We start from the raw sequence: 21504 nt of genomic DNA, 5'->3' as shown, positions 1-21504 counted from the left end.
CAGAGGTACTCACTTGCATTCGGCAAGAGGACTTTGTCCTGTCTCGTATTCCCGCGTCTTGTCATACTGCCGTACCACGTTATCCGTCAGGAACTTTTCTGCAACACAAGATTGCATTGTACAAGTAATGCGTGTCGAGAACACATTCTGGCGTAACATTCAACTTTTTTTCTCCCATCGTCGCCGAAAGGAAGAGAAGAACATATCCGAATTTCTTGGATTTTCCTTGTCCGATTGACAAGTTTACTCAGATAGCTGTCGTTTACCTACTCTCAAGATAAAAAAGAAACTGTAGAAACTAAAAAGGAAAGCTAAGACGAAGGCTAACAAGAGCCTGAGCGTGGTTGTTACTGCGCAAATCAATTATTAATTATTGAATGTCAAAATGCACGATTGTCTTAATTAAATGATTGTAAACTAAACTATTCTGCTTCGAATCCCTCTCTCTCTCTCTCTCTCTCTCTCTCTCTCTCTCTCTGCTAATGATTCTGGAGATCACACAAAAGAATAATGTCACTGGGTCAACTGGGTTTTAAAATATGACGGACAACCGTACGGATTCTTCGTGTTGGTCGACGACTCTTTCAAAAATAGCCGTGTGTCTGCGGGAGGAAGAAAGTAAACCGTGAAGGAACGACGTACAGAACTCAGCCATTCGTGGCTCGTGGAAGAAATCGTCGATGAAACGGCGGATACCGAAAACAGCTCGTAGCTGTTTTCTTTTCCCGACATCGTAAACTCGAGTCTCCCCGCATGTTTCTGTATAATAACGGGATGCCTATTTATGTCGTAATGTCTGCCGATGCTATGAATTATTGAGAACTCTGAAAATCGGGTTGGAATAAGAGAGCGTGATTTTACGATAAGTACAAGAATAAAATCGAGAGTCAGAATTTTCACTTTACAAATGTGTCTAATACTGCGAATGTGATCGAGAGGAATATAGAATATGTAGAATAGACAGGAAAATCACACTTTCAAAATACGTCGTATGTCGCTGAAGAGGAGGAGACTGCTGACATGGAGAAATTACAGCGTGCTAAAATCAAATGTTAAGCCGGATTGATAATCCGGATTAATATTTATCTTCACCTCATTACGACTGCTACCCCGTCATGCATTGTATGCAAAGCTCGACGGCGCACTCGACGATGCTGAAAGCGCAGTGACGAAAGCGTGTAAATACGCGATACTCGCCGCGCGTAATCGAACCTCGAAAGGGACTGAACAAAGTCGAGCTATTGACTATTTGAAATTGGTATTTGAGGTATTGCTATTTCAAACGGATGTTAGGTTTCTGTTTCTGATGGGCCCAGAATGTCGTGCCGAACAATCAAAAATGTTGATGTGTTAGAATAAACGGTGAATGACACTTACTCAAAAAATCCATTCTCTTTCGTGCGTCTTCTCGAAGACATTTTATACCGTCAGCGTGAGACGATAGAAATAATTCCTCTTGTACGTATCGTATCGTATTTCGGGTCTTTTGAAATAATAATATTCGTGTAACCTTGCTGAAACTATATTTCAAGCGACTCTCGTATCTCGCGATGCAAGAAAGACGAGAGCGAGCCGCCACGTTTAGCGTAAACCTCGCGTTATTTCTTGTTAAAATTACGAATTTCTCGCAAGTTTGCACACGCAAGTCGCTGGAGATCTATCGCGCAATTCCAAATTCATTTGGAATTTTGATAGATCGCCGTCATTTCGCAACTGTTCCTCGCGTGCGAGCGTGCACAGAGTGGCAAAATATTGTGCAACGGACTGAAACTTGCTATCGATACCGAACGTGTCGATCGACCTGAAGAGAAAAGACTATTTCTCGACTATTTCTCTCTCGTTGCCGATTGATTTCGTTTCTACTTTAGAAAGAAAGAAAGAAAGAATATCATTCTATATTTATAAAATAATCGGAATATAAAAGAAGGAGTCTCTCTCTCTCTCTCTCTCTCTCTCTCTCTCTCTCTCTCTCTCTCTCTCTCTCTCTCTCGATATGATCACTGAATGTTGGCAAGGATAAATGGGGTTTGGCAATTGCATTGATTTCGCCTTGTCTTGAGATACAAGAGGGATAACGAGTAAAGACATCGCGATGCAAAGCGAGCTCTCGCCGGCGGAGGTGGACGAGGCGGAATTGGCTGTGACAGTTTTCGAGCGGCGTCGGCAAGAGAGCCGCCGCCAGTGGTGGAACTCTTGCTCTCGGAGATGTCACGGTGCTTTTACTCCCGACTTTTCCGACTCGCTCCTCGTATTTCCCTTCGGCCCGCCCGCCTTATTCCCCGACGTGAAGCGCTTTGGCATCTAGATGGCATCGGTCCAACCGTTGGCTTTCGACGTCCTCTAGACGCCACTTGCCATAGCGTAGCATCGATGGCTGGAACTGGGATCTCCCGTCCGTATAAAGGACTCAAATCGGACCTCGTCGACGATCGGGGATCGTCTAGCATAGATAACACCATCGGGGAATCGAGAGTCTACGAGCGAGGGTTATCTCGGAGATTCTCGAATAAACCTGTCCGCTTTGATAACGCACCTAGACGTGTAAAGAGGGCTCCTCCACCTTAGCCTCAGCATTCGAGCGCGACTTTTTAACAACCCGAATACCTTGAAAAATTCTCACGCGAGCGTCTGCCATCCGGATCTGCCATCGATAGTACCGCTTGGTAGGTCTTGGTCGTTATTGTTTTCTTTTTTCTTTCACTACTCTCTTTCTCTCTCTCTCTCTCTCTATATATATATATAAAACATAATGCTATTTTACGAGGCTAATAAGACATGAATAATTCAGCATGCACAAATTCGCGTTATCGCTTATGTAGCTTTTTGCCGGGCGCTCATTTGCATCCTCTCGCAGTTAAGGCTATTGCCGCGACCACGAGGCTCAACGAGAGTTCAATGCACCAGCTGCGCTGTCATACGTAAGTATAGTTACCTCCAGACTAGACCGACATAAGAAATGTAGTCTTACAAGATCGATACATCGAGGCCGAGGCGCCGCCGACTACACGATGAGAGAATCGATAGAACCTTCGCACCTCGTCTACAACATTTTCACACGACAACTATCTCCCAAGTCTATCAAGAAAAGAGTCAACGACTTCTTTATCAGTATCGAGATACGGAATGCCGAGACCGCGAGAAATTTATCGATTCCAGTCGACCGAGTGAGAGAGAGAGAGAGATGCATCGCCTTACCTTTCTCATAGTTCTTTCGTGCGAAGGAGAAATTGTGATTCACGTCCGGTGGATCAGTGTTGTCGAAGAGGTCGGAGGACAATTGGCGCTGCAGGAGGATCGTCTCGTGAGTGAGCTCGCGCACTTGGACGAGAAGTTCCTCATAGCTGGAAACTGGTAGCGTCATCGCTGTTGCGTTTGCCGTGCTTCACCGCGCTCCTGCGCACGAGCCTCGTGCGAACAGCCATCCGACTTTAATTCTGCAACACACAAGTGAAATATTCATACGAGTGGCGAGGTGGGCCGTGTCGGGCGGAATGCAAGATTAATTAACCCGGTGTTGGTGTCGGATCTCACGGCTCGCGCGGACGAGATATATTTGTCCGGAATAAGAGACACATTATGTTTCGCTACTGACGCACCGCGAGAAGAAGGAAAACAATCAACAACTGATATATATATATATATATATATACTCGTATAAATTTTGCGTAGCTCACAGATGAGACTAGCTCTAATCAAAACGGACTTTGCAACAGCAAACTATTGCGTTGGCTAAGGCTTGCGAAATTATGACATTGTGCATTGAATAATATGCATGTGCTTTCCAGACGCTTGAATAAAAAGCAGAGCAGCATGTTTTTAATCTCACGTACTTTCATACGAGATGCTGAGGGCATACACGCGCATGCGCGCGAGCACACATACGAGAGAGAGAGAGAGAGAGAGAGAGAGAGAGATGTTTCATCCCATCAAAGAACAGACGCTCTCGGCTCTGTAGCTGTCCGGAGCGCGTGTAAAATCACTTTCGCAGATGGAAGTCCCCGGGGTGCCGCGAGTTGCATGTTGTTGCGAAATGAGAATCCGCGAGGATGATGAAAATTCGCAAAATAGTGCGCGTTTCCGAACACACGGATAGAACGCGCGTAAATATCGAGCAGTCTTGTCTTGAAAGTAAGAGCGAGGAACGATAAAGATTTTTGCAGATAATAAAAGCTCACACACACGATACGATATACGATATACGAGACGACGTATCGAGGCTCATAGTGCAATTCGGGATCGTAACATCGGAGATAAGAATCCGAGATTTCAAACGTCACACGGGATGTCACACAGTCGGTCCGCTGTTGTTCAGCGAATTCATGCGAATGCGACGTGGAGTGTTGTGCTCTCTCTCTCTCTCTCTCTCTCTCTCTCTCTCTCTTCTCTCCCCCCCTCCTCTCTCTCTCTCTGTAAAAGGAGCTTTTGTCGGATTCAAAGGGAAGAAACATCGTGCTCGTTCTCCCTCGGGTATCCGGGTATTCCATCTGGCACTTGCGCTCGCACGACAATGCCCGAAAGTGCATACGAGTGCATGCAACTTGCGTCGTGCATCGTCTAGCTCGAGAGTGTACGACACACGAGCGGCGCGCGTTCGATCGATTGTGGGAGAGCCAAAGTGCGCCACACACACACACACACACACACACACACACACACACACACACACACACACACACACACACACACACACACACACACACACACACACACACACACACACACACACACACACACACACACACACACACGCACATGCACGCACTCGATGCACGTGTGCGTCGCGTGTGCATACCGTGTGTCTTGAAGTAAAACACGTATTGCCCCGGTGAACGTGCGAAAGACAGCGATATGAAATTCAACTCATGATACCAATCGATGTCACTTTTATTGCACTAGGCACGGTAAAAGATAAAAAAAAAAAAGCACTGAAATAATATCGAGCCAGCTGTTGACTAGTTTTTTCACTCAATCCCTCAACGAGGCGATAGACGATGAATTAGCGAGGACTCGATCTCATAGACTCGCGTAAATCTCGCGCTCAACGTCGACGTTTTCTCCGAGACTCGTGCCGTCAATGAGGTGTCGCGAATTTTGTACGACGCCTGGTATACGCTCGCGAAGCGAACGTACATTATACACATATAGCGCGTACATAGCGCGAGTATGGTGTTCGCGCGTGGTAACTATATATATAAGAAAAAGTACAGACGAGGGTGAAACTTAGGTCGCCGGAAGGGACAACGAGAACAGGGGTGACAAGGGGATTTTCGCCTTTATGTACCATGTTTCATGGCCAGCGTAATCCGGTTCGGCGACATTACGTCGCGCCGTGCTGCTGCGTGAGTCACAAACGCAAACATCAGGGCGCATCGTGGTCGAAATTGAGTAATCCGTAATACCGGCGATTTTCCAACCGCGCTAATTCTATTGTTGCGTAAAACGCGACGGACCGACGGCCGGCACACGTTCAGCGGAGGATCGATAGCGAGCCGCCCCGAGCTCGTCGATCGGATCCGTTTTGTCCGACCGATTTTATCATTAGTATCACCGGAGAACTCCTAATGTGGCTTGGTCTTGACTCGCAGTATATTCTACACTGGAACCAGCTACGCGAATCTGTGATGATCCATCCGTGATGATTAACGTCATTACGGTTTCAACGGGATATTTCACGGTGATAACATCTGATTTAATTCTTTCTTCCCTGGCAGCAGTGTGCAGCAGAAACGTTAGAGCTGACACTCCAATTGAGCAGCGGCGCGACTTGGTCTGATTCTCTTCCTCGTTCATGAGCATCTTACCACTCACCGCCAGTCCTTAATGAGCGTAATTTCGTGACTTTTTTTCCTAGACTTCTCGCGGAACCGACGCGCATTCTCACCGTAATGTCGTTTCCCGTGAAAATATGACAGATTACGCAAGCGGTACCGCCGAGCGAGCGAGAGATGCTAATCACCGCTGCCGTGAGTGCAAAAAGGTGTTAATTAACCGCAATCACGCGAAAGGGCAGATTTAAATAAAACGTCTACTTGGTACGGATCGCCTGAGAGAGATAACCGCACACGTCTCCCGCGATTCCGCGGATAAAGCAACCACCACCGTGCTGTATATTTAGCGGAGAAAAGTGCACGGGGGAGATCGTCCTTTATTCTCCATGCCCAAGTACCTTGATTATATTTGGACTTGTCGCGACCCGCGCGCATTTCCACGTGGAACTCATAAGGAGGAAACGACGGAGAGCGTTTGGCAGCGGGCCGCGTGGCGGCTAATTATAGCCGCACAGCGGCGCTTTCGGCCGAAGATGGAAAAGCCTTGACGAGAATGCCGACCGGTTTCTCGAGAACTGCAAAGCCAGATGCGCGCGCGGCCCGCATCCGATCGAGAAGGCCCGAGAAGGAGAATTGTGTGTTTACGGGGACACATGCTGCGCCGCGACCGAAACACGGAGCCCTGATGAACAATGAACTTTTACGGCGAGGACTTTTCTTCTCTCTCTCTCTCTCTCTCTCTCTCTCTCTCTCTCTCTCTCTCTCTCTCTCTCTCTCTCTCTCTTCTGTCTCGGAACAAAAATACTCGGAAGATAATGACTCTTGCGATTTTCAGGCAGAAAGATCCGAAGAAGCGTTATCGCTATATAAGGTTTCCACAACCTCGAGAGTCCTCATCTCGCTTGCGTGCGACTTCATTCACCGTCAGCTACTTCCGCGTGCGAACGCGGAAGTATCCCTCCCTTGGTGCGTGCGTAAACGTCGTCGTCGTCTGGTGCTCAGGAAACTGGTATCCAATACGCGTCCATGGCGATTTCAACCGAGAGTGCCCGAGAAGGCTCTACCCCCCCTGATCAAATCATCCCGAGTAGCTGAAAGCCGAGTAGCGAAACGCGCGAAGAGAGACATAAAAGACAGGTGAGCGCCCCGCGCGCGCTCTCTCGAGCAAACGACATCCCGACACGCGCGAACGGTTACGAGAAACACGGCGACGTGTTATAATCGTCGGTACATAACAAACGAAAGAATGATGCGAAATTAACTCGCGCGACCCAAATACTCTCGCCGTCTCTCTCCATTGTGCGTATAATAAGCCCGTGTCTGCCGTTCTTCTCGCGACATCTTTGCGTACTTCGGGTCTTCATTCATCGCTCGCACTTTGGCGATTTCACCGTCGCGTCTCACGGACAGCTCGCGGTTGTTATTGTTTCGATTCCAAAAGCTACCTACTTTCGCGAAATTTCACATTTCGCTATTGATACGCGAGCGCTGTGCGTGGGATAAACGCAGCAGCGTTCCGCACATCCGCCGAGATCCGAGAGCCTATTTGCCTCTTATAATGTGTAATCAGGAAACGAAATGTGCGCACTTCGCAAGGATCGCGCACCACGGGCAAAATGTCGCGCGAGTGCGCGCATTTTATATCATTAATTGGCCGGCCGGGCCTCTGTCGAATTGCACACGCGGCACTGATTCGCAACCGACATCGCTCTCGTTATTAATATTGGAATGCATCGCGAACAATGAAATTACGAATTATCCAAATAAAATACGAGCATCTGCGAGCGTTATTCAGCTATCATCACGTGCGAATGTATCTCTGCCGGCACAATAACGATTCTGACGATTCTGAGCGTGAAATTATACACAGTTATCTCGCACCCGATAAGCCCGCTAATTAACTCTTGCGAAATAAATTATCCGAGCGATAAATAAAACGAGCAAATTGCGTGGAAAGAGCTCGCGGGTCTTTCTTCCATCTTCCTTTATCCGCGCTCAACACTGTGAAAGAGTCGAACAACAATCTCCGCAAGAAGAGAAAAGATCTGGAACAAATGGACCGCGATCTCTCTCTCTCTCTCTCTCTCTCTCTCTCTCTCTCTCTCTCTCTCTCTCTCTCTCTCTCTCTGTCTGTCTTCCCACCGAGGCATTCATGCAAGAATTACCGCTCGAACGGCGCATTCGATGCTCGAAAAGGCAGCATCTCCCTGCAAAGAGACGCGCTTTCGTTCGATCTCGCGTTTCCACTCGGTCGTGAGAGGAAGCGTTTCCCCACGTATTTCGCTCGCGATTTCGCCGCTTAACGAATTCACTCCGGCGATGCGTTAATCCGGCTCGTTATCGTCGCGCGCGGCATCGCCGGCGCCGGCTTTTCACGGCCACTGCGGATCGCGGACGCGTTGTAAAAGCGATTCGCGATTCGCGCATCGCGCCGCGAGAAGCGGAGCGCTTCTCTCTATGATAATGCGCGCGCGAAGAATGGAGGCGTGTAGCGGCTTCACGCATCTGCATTGCTCCGTGGTCCATGACCGGAACCAGTCTGGATGGCGAAGAAGAAGAAGAAGAAGAAGAAGAAGAAGAAACAGGTGGGGGCGCTCGCTCGCTCGCTAGTTCGCGAGAATCTATCTGAACTTTGCTTCTCTCGAGAGAAGGAGAGCCGAGCTCCTCTTCATTTCCGTCGTTGGAGAAACAAAAATCGGAAGAAAACAAAACAGTTAAGTCTTAAACCGTTCAATGCTTCTTTTCGATTCACATGTTCCAGCGACCGGAGAAACTATTGTTCGGTACCGCGGCGGGGGGGGGGGGGGCGCAGCGTGTTTTAGAAGTCTTATCGAACGGAGGCTTCCTTCTCTTGAGCATCTCTGACAAATTCAACACCTATTGTTACATACAATAGTTACGGCGCGACGTCGCGCCGGTCTCAATGATCGCCGTGTCACAATGTCTTAATTGCCAGCTGAATTCATGTCGCTCATGTCGCCCGCTGCGACAGCGAGCATCCGACTGCATTGGAAGCAGTCCTGGGAAGCAGGAAAACGTAGCGACGATCGTTTCAATTCGTTGGCGCTCGAATCGCGAGCGTTAGCGTGACGGGACGGTTGCAGAGTGCATTATTTTTAAGAGCGGTCCGATTACGCGCGAGGGCGAAGTAGCCGCGCGATTACGCGCCGGGCCGTTGACCCCGACGATGGCACGTACCGGTGGCGGCTAAATCGTTTGCCGGACGACGTTAAGATCGATCGCGAACGATGCCGGCTCTCACGTGCGATGCCGAGACGTGAAGCCGCCAGACGGTGCGAGAATCGGCGGCGCCTTTGGCGCTTTACGCGAGAAACGTGCGCCAAGAATACATGTCTTGCGGCGAGAGAGAGAGAGAGAGAGAGATAGAGAGAGAGAGAGAGAGAGAGAGAGAGAGAGAGAGAGACAGAGAGAGAGAGAGAGAGGTGTTGTGTCCTCTTCGGTGCATTACGTCAAATTTACTAACGCACAACAACAGTTACTTACGGCCGTCGTAAAGCGATAATAGCCACACCGGCCACGCGAATTCCACGCGGATTTTCTCTAATTTTAGTGCTCCGCCCGCGGACTGCTTGCGAGCTCTTACTTCGACACTTCGCAGCGACTGTTTATTACTAGCGAAGATTTCTCACTACCGAGTGGGCAAAGGATTGCCCGATTGCTTTCGGCGAGAAGTCGATCGAATTGAACAACTCGATATCAATAATGGATGTGAGATTTTTTCACGATGTAATCGCATACACCGAGTTCCTCGAAATTATGGAAAATCGGTCGAGCCGTTGTGCAAGCTCGATATCGTTTTGTTTATATATATAGATACATCAGGAGCTTTTTATTTGAACTCCCTCGTGTCCGCGGGGTCGGTGACTTTTGACACTATTCCGAATATAGCGAGCGTCTCCGTCGACGTCGACGCTAAATTAATTAACTCGATGGGAATGTATTCCCATCGCGCACGCTCCCGTCAGGAATTCACCCCTACATGTCTCTCTCTCTCTCTCTCTCTCTCTCAATGACATTTTTACTCGAATGTGTCGCTTTATCGTATCCTTGCGTGACGTCGCGCGAGCTCCACGACGATTTAAAGATGCGCTAATCGCGCGCGCGCGCGCGTGCGCGTTCCGCGCGTCAAGGTTCTCGTCCATCGGGGCGCTTAACAACTGCGGAACGGCAGCATCACAACACGTGTTTCAACGCGGCGTTATCGCCACCAATTTTCCAAGCTCTCTTCTACACTCGCGGACGGCGATGCACGACGTGACGCGACGTGCCGTGCCATGCCGAACGGATTACAGTGGTCGAACAACAGTGATCGGCAAAGCAACGATCCGTTCTCGCTACACGTTTTGCCGCATTTACCGCGTCGTTTACTCGTGCCGTGCGTACCGTTACGTTTCGTTTGAGGGAAAAGTGCATTGCCCGGTGGTTTCGAGAAGAGCACATTATATCCCGCGCAAAGCGGCTATGGAGTAGACGATGCTCCGAATCTTCAGTAATTCTCACAAAAGATCTCAATATTTTTCAACTTTTGCCCGATAACGTTCAAGATATCTCAGCGTGGAATGTCACACCAGATGTGTGTGTGTGTGTGTGTGTGTGAACGTGCTTCGAAGGAAGCCAACAAGAGGCGATTCAAGCACTTGAAAGACGATCCAATAACCGACAAAGTTCAAGGAAAGGCTAAATTAGGCCAACGATTTGCTAACGCACGGCTTGGAGAGAGGAAAAAGAAGCCCGGAAAAGCGGAACGGTCCGTTTTCCTTTTTTCCTTCTTCGCCGCAGGGAGGTTTGATCATCTTGGCTTTCTTTCGCTACGATTTTTATCGCGTGATACTTGTGTACGGTGCTTAAGCGCCGTACACAAATGATAACGGAAGCGTTGACTGAACAGTAAAACAGCACGCGAGTGTTTCCTTTATTCATTTATTTGCTTATAAAGCGTCGGTTTAAAACATTGAGCACGCTATACGCGATACGTTTGAAACTGCTTCTTCTCTCAGCTGTACTTTCTACAATTTTACACATTTTTCCCTTCCTTCAGACATTACCACTCGTCTACATTTAATATGTAGAAAGTGTAAGAAAATGTAGTCAAGATCGGATCGATAATTTTCGTGCGCAATTCAACACGCGGGCTGAACAGCACACTACCGATTTTCCGAGATGTCTTTAAAGAAATGTCGACCCTATATCGGTCATCGGCCACAAAACCTTCAATTTCCGGTATCGACCACGCTCGACTTTCGACGAATACGTATACACACATACACATTTATACACAGTACTCTCTCTCTCTCTCTCTCTCTCTCTCTCTCTCTCTCTCTCTCTCTCTCGTTTGCTTAGATAGTTACCTTACAGGTGTCCGCGGTGATCGCTGACCATGAGGGTGTCGAAGAGGTCTCGCACTCTGTCACAGTATCTTGGGGCGCACGTAGAAGAGGCAAAACATGCGTCGAGTCACTCGCGATAACGTGCACAGGCGTGAAAATTCGCGTCTCGGAGCGTCAGCAAGAGCGCGCGCGCGCGCGCGCGATCCCGCTCGGTCGCGAGGAGTGAAGAGCCGACGGAAAAATGCGACGACAAAGAAAACTCTCTAGCAGAAAGAAACAGAGCCGCGGGCAGAGAGACCGTCTCGCGACGCTGCCGTCCGAAAACTCGTGGTACGCGCTTGATGCAGCCGTCACGGTATACCCCCACCGCCGTCGTCGTCGTCGTCGCTCTGCCGCTGCCGAGTGCCGCCGCCACCGCCGCCGCTGTCGCCGCCGCCGCCGCCGCCGCCGCCGCCGCCGCTGCCGCCGCCGTCGCCGCCGCCGTCACAGCCGCTGGAAGTTAATCGCGGAGGAGAAACCCCTCGCGTATCGTATATACTACCTCCGAAGCCCGTATCGCTGGCGCCGTGCACTCCCTACGGTCGGGACGTGTCTTGTGTTGCACGAGACTCCGATGCAGTGTTCAACTCGATCCTAATCGAGTCGAATCGAAAGCGCACAATACTGGGAAGCATATCGACGCGCGACGCGGAACAATTCAATCTCAACCTCCGCGCGTTCGCAATTTATTCGCGAATAATAAACGAACGAATGCCGACTTTACTCGTGGGCTAGCGAGAACAATCTTTGCGGAATGCCCGACATCTTCACCGAGTGAATATCGAAAAAAGATAGCCCGACAAGATTTGAAGCTGCACGGGTATTCCGTGCGGGGACTGTCAGTCGCGTGAGCGCGCTCGTGTGCGTCTTGCGTGGCGCGTAGATTAAAAGGGGTAAAAATCGCGTGATCACGAGAACACGCCGCGGGTCTATCGCGGCGACTCTCCCGAGCGGCTTATCTGAGATGCTCGAAAGGTGAGAGAGATAATATCGCGCGACGACGACGACGACGAAGCGTAGAGCGAAGTGCATCGTATCCAGGCGCCTCGTATCTCTTGGCAGGACGCGCGCACGATCCTGCACAGGCACGACTACGACGGTGCGTACTCGTCACGCACCGCCGTCGTATCTGTATAATCCGATCTGAGGCACGACGGGAGGATCCCTTTTTCTTCCCTTTCATTTAGAGCGGCCCGGTCTTAATGATACGTCGGTTACACGGGCCGAGCCCTGCAGGGACGTATGATTGAGCACGCGCGCGCGCGCGTGATACCCTTGGTATCCTTGATACCGGGCGCGGATGTCAAGCTTTTGTGGAAGGATTGTCGTGTATTTCGTTAAGCGAAATTGGAAATGACGTTTCGACGTAGCTTCTGTGCGAGAAAAGTCGCTCGCTCGGAATTTCCTTTAGGGACAAATGCCGCGAACCGTGTGTGTGTGTGTGTGTGTGTGTAAAGTTAGCGCGTATACGCAAAGTCAGTTTTCAATGTCGTCGCGTTTCCCGCGTGTCTCTCTCTCTCTCTCTCTCTCTCTCTCTCTCTCTCGTTAGCGCGCGACCACGCGCGTTTATTATTAAGCGAAACTCTTCGATCAAGTCGCGTGCTTTCGCGACGTACTTTCCGCCTCGTCGTCTATTAGCGTGCGCTACACGCACGCGTTCTGCGCGTGTTCAGCGCGTGGACTCGCGCCGTAAAGAGTACATCGAAGGTCCATTGAGCCTCATGCGGACGACGTGCGTGCCCTCCACGTGTCCTGCACATTACGCGCACATTAATTTGAGGCACCGACATGTGCGCGAGGAGCACACCGATGCGAGTAACGGCGAGCTTTCTCGTCGCAATGAGGGAACCCTTCGAGCAAACCGCACGCACATGCCTTTCCTTTCTCTTTTCTTTCCTCTGCCCCCCCCACCGTCCCCCCCATTGTCTCTCTCTCTCTCTCTCTCTCTCTCTCTCTCTCTCTCTCTCTCTCTCTCTCTCTCTCCCTTTCCTTCATATTCTACATTTGCTCTCCGATACGCAGCTTCGCCAACGCTCCGCACGACATGACGCACGGCGCGGCGCGGCGGCGCGACTCGTTCGAGACCGATGGGCGGCACCTAAGGGCGCCTCACGCGAAGCAACGTGAGTGCATTATATACGGCGGACTATACGCCGCCGCTATCGTCACTGACGATTTCTACACGGCCCCGAACGCCTTGGGCGAGCGCACGTTTTATAGGATATCCCGCCGCAGCGACTTTCGTTTCGTTAGGACGGGATCCGCGCCGTCGTCTAACTCGCGGCTAAGCTCTTCTTAGCGAGAATACGAAGGAGAGTACGAAAGCAATTGTTCATCTGCCGCATTGCTCGCACGTTGCAAATTGCTCGTACTCGACAACGACGAATCCCTTTCATCGCGGTTTCGTCGTTTTGGTCTTTGCGCTTTTACTCAAGTCGCGACTCCCTCCGATTTATTCCAAGCAGCTTGCGGACAGATACGCGCGGTACACGTCTTTCCCGTGTTTACCGTGATGAAATTTGAATGGAGAATAAATGTCGCGAAACGGCAACTCGTGTAAACAATTCTCTTTCTTCTTCTCTCCCCGAGCCGACGAGGTACAATTTCATCGCGTCTTCCTGCTTCAACACTCGCACGTTTCCTTCTTGCATCGTCACGAGCGTTTAATATTTAGCAAATCGCGCGGGAGCCCTTTGTGGCCTCGTGACACACGAGAAGGGAAGCCAGTACTTTTCTTTTCATTCTCGTTAATAATTAAATATATAGCTGTGCGCTGGTATATATATATACGTGATGGGAAACGTGACGGAAATTTCTGATTAGCGCACGGTGATAAATGTCGCGGCCGCGACATGCACGTACACGCTTCACGAGCTGCCACTCCAAACACTCGTTATGACGTATGTTATGTTGTGTCATGTTGAAGCGATCACAATAGTGATGCTGGGAGCGACATTTCTGCTGCACGATGAAATCGTTCTCGAAGAAAGCCATCATCCGTCGAAAATAGAATGCACGGCTGTTCAGAGAGTGTGATATTTGTTTTCTCTTGGATTCCGTTGTATCGCAAGGCTTTGCTTTCAATCGAGCATGCACGACGGTACGGCGCAACGACGATATGCGATTTCGTTTACTACATAGACACGGTACACCTAGGCTGCGTTCCGCGATATTCGCTGCCATCGCTGAAAACATATAGTACACAATACAGATACCACACAAACTATATATTTTCAATACTGGCAGTGAATTTCGTCGAACCGCTCAGACAGACTCAGACAGGCATGTTTGAGGAGCGGCGGAGGAGTGAGCTCATTCTATTTTGTGTCTGTGCGTTCTCTCTCGCACACGCGATGGGAGGGGAACAAGGGGAGGTAATTGCCACAACTGTGTAGTATGTCGCGTAACACAAAACAGAGCGCATCCTTTTCTAGCCCCGCTCCTCGAATATTATTCAGTCTGGGGCTGCGTTTCGAAATTCACTGCCGGTACTGAAAATACACAGTTTGTGTCACGTATACTATAGATTTTCAGTGCTGGCGGAATATCGGAACGCAGCCTGTAGGGTGCTCTTCCGAACCCGTCCAGGGTTGGGTCGAGTTGAGTTACTTCCACTATAGTATATGTGACGGATACTATAGTGAAAGCAACTCAACTCGAGCCAACTCTAGACATTTCGGAAGCACCTTATGTTCATGAGTCGAACGCAGCCAGAACGGCGGCAAGCGGCAAGAACTGTATTGCCGACGTACTGCACGAGGTACTACATTGTGCCGGAAGCCGCGCGCGCGTGCGCGCGTGTCGCTCTCTGGCTCTCGAAAGCTCCTCTCAAGTTTTCTTTCTTCCAGTCGCGTCCGATCGTCATTATGCGGGACATCGTGGAGTGGCCGTATGACAAGGCACTGCAGCTGATCAGGATGTTTCAGCAGCGGCCTGTTCTATGGGACTTTGGACACGACGACTACAAAGATCGGCGAAAACGTAACAAGACCATGAGCGAACTCGCGAAACGATTTCATGTCAGCAAGGCTGAGATCGAGAGGAAGCTGAGTAATCTGCAGAGTCACTTCCGTCGCGAAGTGAGGAAGGAGAAGATGGCAGCCACCATTCCCAACAAATTCACGGTCTACCGCAGCAAGTGGTTCGCCTATCAAGCGTTGAGATTTCTGCTGAACAGGAACAGGCCCAGACAAAGTCAAGCCGCGACCGTTGGCAGCGATGCATTGGCGGCACAGCGGCGAAAGTCGAGGATGGCGGATGTCGCGATGTCGGAAGTATCCGACAAAAGCCGCCAGTGCGTTGTGATGGCGACGCGTCTTGAGGATTCCGGTAAGGAAAAGCGTTGTTCACAGCTCCGATAAGCTCTAGATAAGTGCTCCATAGAAACTGACCAAATCCGCGCTAAAGAAAAGAAAGGATAAAAAAAGGACAGAATCCCAACCTCCAAAGTGGACACGGGAAATTTAAGCTTTTTTCTAATTGTTAATTGTAGATATACCAACGAAATTGCAGCCTCTACGGAGCCCTCCCGTGAAAGCGATCACACATACGAGGACCAAGAAGGCTGCGTACACTGTAAACGGTGCTGCCTTCAATAACTTTGTATACGTTGACGCGAATCAACAAAGTAAGACGAACAATAGCCAGATCAATTATTGGAACGAGATGCGGAACAACGTGGACGGTCAAGACTCGATCGGATTTGCGACGGAGACAGGCGATGAGGCTCGACAATCGCAGAACATCACCGATTTCAGAAACGCCGAGCCAAACGAGAGCGCTCCTGTCTCATCCTTCCCCTCGAGTGCTGATAAACGAAACTACAAAGTGATATCCGAGGACATGATCTTACCAACGATTAATTTTCTCCTCGCTGAAGCGAAGGCGCGCGACTCGAACCAGCCGGAATTGAATTTCTATCGGAGTCTTATTCCGGACATTATGAAACTTTCCGAGAAGCGACGCAGGGAATTCAAAGAAACGATGCTGCACTCACTGCACGATTTTTTGGACCAGGAAGAAGATGAATGTTCTTTCGACCGTCAAAACTAAGTAAATCAAGTAGAATTAACGTCGAAACTTTCGACGAACGAATGTTATTTCCGTCGACTTTTTAGCGCACGAAATATCATTTAACAACTAGCGGCTTTTGTCGCAGACGATTCGACTGACAAAAAGTCGACGAGTAACATTGAGAGCCGTGAAATTTTTTATTCCGATTTTTTTATATAGCCAACAGTTACATACTTGGAGGATAAAATATGTATATATTTATATTAATTTATAGAATGTATTGATAGGTAAGGTCAATAGGATATAAATATTTTTATAACGACTATCTTTTGTTACATCTTCGCGAATTATTTCGTTGTCAAACCATTGTCACACCCTGTATAGATACTTTGCTCATACTATGCACTCTATGCATTCTTTGCTTATTTTTATACTTACACGCAGTATTGTACTTTGTAGAAATGATCAATAAACGCCTATGTTTAATATTTTCTAATACTTGTATGCAGCTTGTATTCTCAGGGACTTTTCTAGCCAAGGAGATGATCGCGAGGGCTACGAAAAGGATTGCGAGATAATTTAGACAATTGACAAGACCGATTATTAAGAAGGGAAAAGTGTGCAGACAATCCTGATCAAAATTTTATGAAATTTCTGAATGTTAAATACCTGAATACCTTATAGAGTATCGATTATCTGCGAGAATCATCAATGTAGTAAGAAATAGAAGTATCGCAAGCACACAAATGTACGAATGCAACAGAGAACACAGAGTTTTTTTTGATCACGAAAACGATCGAAAACAACGACACGAAACTGAATTTGTTGCAAAGTCTCATTCCGGATATTCTTAAACTTCCCCCCGACGGGAAATGTCGATACTTCAAACGATACTGTTCGCACTGAATATGTCTTTATAGTAGAATTCGAGCAATGGTGCCCCCGTGGGAAAGTCTAAGAATTTTCGAACATCACAATTGTTCTCGAGAATCTTGATGAAAAAAGCGTTGCTTTTGTACGAAAGGATGAATATAGTTTTAGCGAAGTTTTCGTCGTATAAAATATAACGTATTTAAATAATTGGCGATTGCGATCAATCGAATTGTGCACGCTGCATAATGTAAAAACGTATCACGTAATATTTAAATACCGTTTAAGGTTCCTTCAAACGGTATTTAACGTAATGATAAAAGTAGCAACCAATAAATATTCTTGCAAGCTATACTCCTATATTATCAGAGATTTGAATTATCGAACCATCAACTGATAACCATCTTTCTATATGTATATGTGAGAATCTCGTATTTCACATAGTATTATTATTCACGAATCACAAATATATCATAAATATATAAATATATATATATATAAATATCAGGCTACGATAATTAAGCTTACTATATATATATATATATATATAATCGATCTTAAGCTTCATTATTTGCACTCACCTAAAATCTATAGTCTAGCTGCATTCCCGGGTCGGCATTTTTCCTCTGCGGCAATCTTTCTCTCGCGACTTGTGTTTCTTCGTCATAGCATCACGACGCGATCGTAATCGCGACTCTCGACATCGATGGACAAAAATGATCGCTGACTCGGTGTCAGCCATTGCGCCGTTAAAGATCCGTTAAACTCTCTACATTTCGCATTTCGTTCTACCCTTCTCTCTCGCTCAGCCGCTCTCAAACATACGAATATGTCGATCGAGATTCCCTTTCCCTTTGGGTGGGCATAAAGTGCAGTTAAATCATTCGATTCGATCATGCGATGACGCGTGCCGCGATGACTCGAATTCGCCCGCCGCGACGTGATTATAGTCGTTTCCGCAGCTGCGCGGCGAGCGGGTTACGTCACGCGGCCGATATCCGGCCACGTTAAAATAGCTTGTTTGGACAGAATCGTATGCGCCGGAGAACGGAGAGGAGAGGAGAGATCGCGAAGCGAAGCGAAGGTGAGAAGGTGAGCGCCACCGAAGGGACGAGGTGTCGTGTACGCGCGTCAGTTGGCTCAGTGATCTCTCGCCAAGTTCGTAAATGCCAAGTGCGGATCTAAAGTGACGCGAGAGAGTTGTCCAACTGACTGTCAGAATGGACTGCTGGTCTACTTGGCTGTTGCTCGTGTCGCTGTTCGCCGCACTCCTGTTCACGGGCGGCGTCGAGCTAACCTTTGAACTATCTGACAGTGCCAAGGAGTGCTTCTACCAGGAGATTGAGAAGAACGTCTCATCCACATTGGAATTTCAGGTCCGACCTGCGTTTTCATAAAGCCGCTTCGACGATTGCCTTCACGAAGTCACGATGACACGTCGCGATGTATCGCCGGCGCGATAATTTCGCGACGCAATACGCCGCCACTGCGGCGGACTCGCTTGCGTGGCCGTTTATTCGTTTCGGCTGCACTTTGCTGCACTTTTTATACGTATTTGTCATGAAACAAAATTATATTCGTATTTCGGAGGAAGGAGGAGGAGGAAGAGAGAAACATATTGCCACAGTGCGATTGCCATAAACAATTATTATCCGTTTTAACTCTCGAAACGAATCGGAGAAACTAAAGAGAAATCTTGTATGCTAATGTAGACGGAAAGCGACGATAATATCTCAATTGGTACCGCGCGATTGCTCCATTTGGCTTGGTAAATCCGGATAAACAAGAAATACAGAAATCAAAGTAATGAATGTCTAAGATATATGTATATTTAATAATTAGTATTCTGTCCTCTGGTTTTAGGTGGTCACAGGTGGCCAGTACGATGTAGACGTAACTTTAGAGGCACCAAACAAGGAAATTATTTATAGACAAGTCAAGACACAATTTGATTCGCATTCATTTGTACCAGCCATGTCGGGAGTATATAAAGCCTGCTTCAGCAATGAATTCTCCACATATTCGCACAAGCTAGTTTATATGGATTTTCAAGTGGGAGATGAACTGCCATTACCAGGCCTCGGAGAACACGTCACGGTCATGACTCAGGTGAATCTTATTTCACACAAAATTATCTCTACATACCGCACGCCGATTCCGAGGAAACAATATCCGACAAGTGCAAATTTTCTTTTTACTCACAGATGGAGTCCTCCGCACAGGAAGTACATAAAAATCTGATCAGCATCCTGGATTACCAGACACATCATCGTCTGCGCGAGGCGCAGGGTCGTAAGCGTGCGGAAGAGCTCAACGAGCGGGTGCTTTGGTGGTCGGTGATGGAGACAGCGTGCATTCTGTGCATTGCAGTAGGGCAGACATACATTTTGAAGAACTTCTTTACGGATCGAAGCGCTTCACAGAGTTATTAGTGCACCCGCGAAGTAATTCTAAGCGTAAACCAAGGAAGAACTCGTTTGCGATCGAGCCTGTTTGTGGTCGATCCTGTTGATCCGGCTCCCCTCGGCTCGGTGGGTCGTCCGTTCTTACGGTAAGCGGCCGTAACCGCTGTCGTCTCGATCCTCGGTCGAAAGTGCCATCGCAACACATCAGCAGGTATAAATGCGTCGGGCCTGTATCCTCTCTCGGCGGGGCGAGCCCCATCTGTCAGCGCCGGCGAGCTCGACGACGCGAGAAATAATACGCTTTGGAGAACTTTGTGAGGATCAGGATTCAACGAGTACGAGTCAGTCAAGAAGCGCAAGATGAGAGAGACGTCCTCGCACGTATCATACGTTCAGGCATCGATCAATACCGAAGCTACAACCATCTCTCGAGTCGGGGATACCAGTATATAAAGAGTCTGGGCGATCAAAGGGGCAAGAAGAAGTGCGAGCAATAGGACTTTGCCTGTACATCTCTCTCTGCTTACCCGTCGGGCATTCTCAAGTTTGTACTTATGTACTGGTACTTGGGACAGTAAAACGGACACTGAAACACGAACATCGTGCTCTTCTTACTTGTGTGAATGTGTAACATAATAAATTTAAACAATATTTGTGTATACCGAATGCCTCTCCTGTACGTTGTATCGCCAGCGTTCTGATTGTTTCCCGTTTTTCTCGTCGTTATTTGTCGCGTCGCCTCCGTTAATTTATCGAAACCTAAGCTATCAGTCAGGGTAGATGTTACTTAAATAAAGCGGTTTTACTATTAATTTGTTTCGTTACAATTTAATGCAACTGAGCGATTTCCCCCATTTCGTTCGGAACATTCGCAGCCTTCCTTGTAGCGATGCGGCATGCCGTACGAATAACGAGCGCAACACGTTTCCGCTTCGTACGTCGTGGCACATGCCACGTCTGGCCTGGCGTGTGTCTTTCCCGCTCGGTGTGTGTGTGTGTGTGTGTGTGTGTGTGTTATTTGATAAGCGCGTACTCGCGACGGGTACGCGCTTATCAAATAACACACACTGACGTACCCGTCAGTGAGGGAAACTGGGCTGGTGGCAAGTGTGGCGCGATCATTAGTCGTCTGCAGTCATGCTTTTAAATTATACCCTTCAGCCGCTGCTTATGCTAATTACACTCTATACTTTGCTGCCGACTTGAGAATCGTTCACGCAGCAAATAGCGAACGCGTTCCGCAATGTTCTCGATTTATATAAAGTGAAAATTTATAAAAAATTAATAAAACTTCCAGTACAATATCCACATCGAGGCATTTTCAAGTTATTATTTATGCTGACTAACTAAATGCTAGATGACGTTGAGGAAAATAATTGGCTTCTAAAAAAAATCGATCAAGAACACATAACAATCTTTTGTAACCGATCGAATTTTGAAATCATCAATAAATTAATCGATTGAACTTGAACTTTATCTACTAATGGAATTTTATAAAACTTGAAATATCTTTAAATCACGCATGTATTTCCAAATATTTCACACACACACACACACACACACACACACACACAATTACTTCCCACGGCGTTACACGAATATAAATCGAGACTCATCGAATGTTAAAAATGTTGATCAAGTTAACCGAGTTGTATCGTGTAAACAAAATGTGGCATGTATATCATTTAAAAGTACAAACTTTCTTCTTTAATTTGCATATACGTAGGTTACACACAATCGGATTTTTTTTCATAAATTTATTTACTATTGAAGTAAAAATCGTTTTATGAATGTCAAAACCTTTTGGTAATTTTTTACAAAACGAATAGAGAGCTCAAAGTTTCCGCTTCAAAATGTATTATATTACATTTTTGTATACATATTAAAAAAGAATTTTTAATATAAAAAAAGAAGTGGAAGATGAAATGAAAATTTGATTAGCCTCCATCTCTTATTTAATTGAATATATCTTAATAATAAGTAATAACAATAATAATAATAATATTATGAATTTAATATCTACTCGAAAAGTAGAGATTTCAAGCTTTAAAGTACTTTCTG

The 21504-nt window shown here is 47.6% G+C and overlaps 3 protein-coding genes across 3 annotated transcripts in view; 2 read left to right on the top strand and 1 right to left on the bottom strand.

Moving 5' to 3' along the window:
• Positions 1–11499, bottom strand: part of LOC105181272 (microtubule-associated protein futsch) — a 35388-nt gene extending 23889 nt beyond the window's left edge. Inside the window, exons 1-3 of the mRNA XM_025297548.1 lie at positions 11138–11499; positions 3196–3434; positions 14–98 (exon numbers count right to left, since the gene is read on the bottom strand). Of these exons, the coding sequence (XP_025153333.1) occupies positions 14–98; positions 3196–3361 (251 nt within the window). The 5' untranslated portion in view covers positions 3362–3434; positions 11138–11499. The remainder of the gene's footprint in view (positions 1–13; positions 99–3195; positions 3435–11137) is intronic.
• A 3488-nt stretch (positions 11500–14987) lies between these two features.
• LOC105181274 (uncharacterized) lies at positions 14988–16966 on the top strand. The gene is made up of 2 exons (XM_011137933.3): positions 14988–15484; positions 15648–16966. Exons 1-2 carry the CDS (start codon positions 15022–15024, stop codon positions 16205–16207), a joined length of 1023 nt encoding a protein of 340 aa, XP_011136235.1. The 5' UTR covers positions 14988–15021; the 3' UTR covers positions 16208–16966.
• A 1087-nt stretch (positions 16967–18053) lies between these two features.
• On the top strand, positions 18054–20255 carry LOC105181275 (transmembrane emp24 domain-containing protein 7). Its single transcript, XM_011137934.3, has 3 exons — positions 18054–18414; positions 18902–19147; positions 19243–20255. Exons 1-3 carry the CDS (start codon positions 18259–18261, stop codon positions 19468–19470), a joined length of 630 nt encoding a protein of 209 aa, XP_011136236.1. The 5' UTR covers positions 18054–18258; the 3' UTR covers positions 19471–20255.
• Positions 20256–21504: the final 1249 nt, after the last annotated feature.

The sequence above is a fragment of the Harpegnathos saltator genome, unplaced genomic scaffold, assembly GCF_003227715.2.
Source record: "Harpegnathos saltator strain DR-91 unplaced genomic scaffold, Hsal_v8.6 scaffold18, whole genome shotgun sequence".
Lineage (NCBI taxonomy): Eukaryota > Metazoa > Arthropoda > Insecta > Hymenoptera > Formicidae > Harpegnathos > Harpegnathos saltator.
The sequence above is the reverse complement of the archived record's forward strand: the minus strand, read 5'-3'. Positions and strand labels throughout refer to the sequence as shown.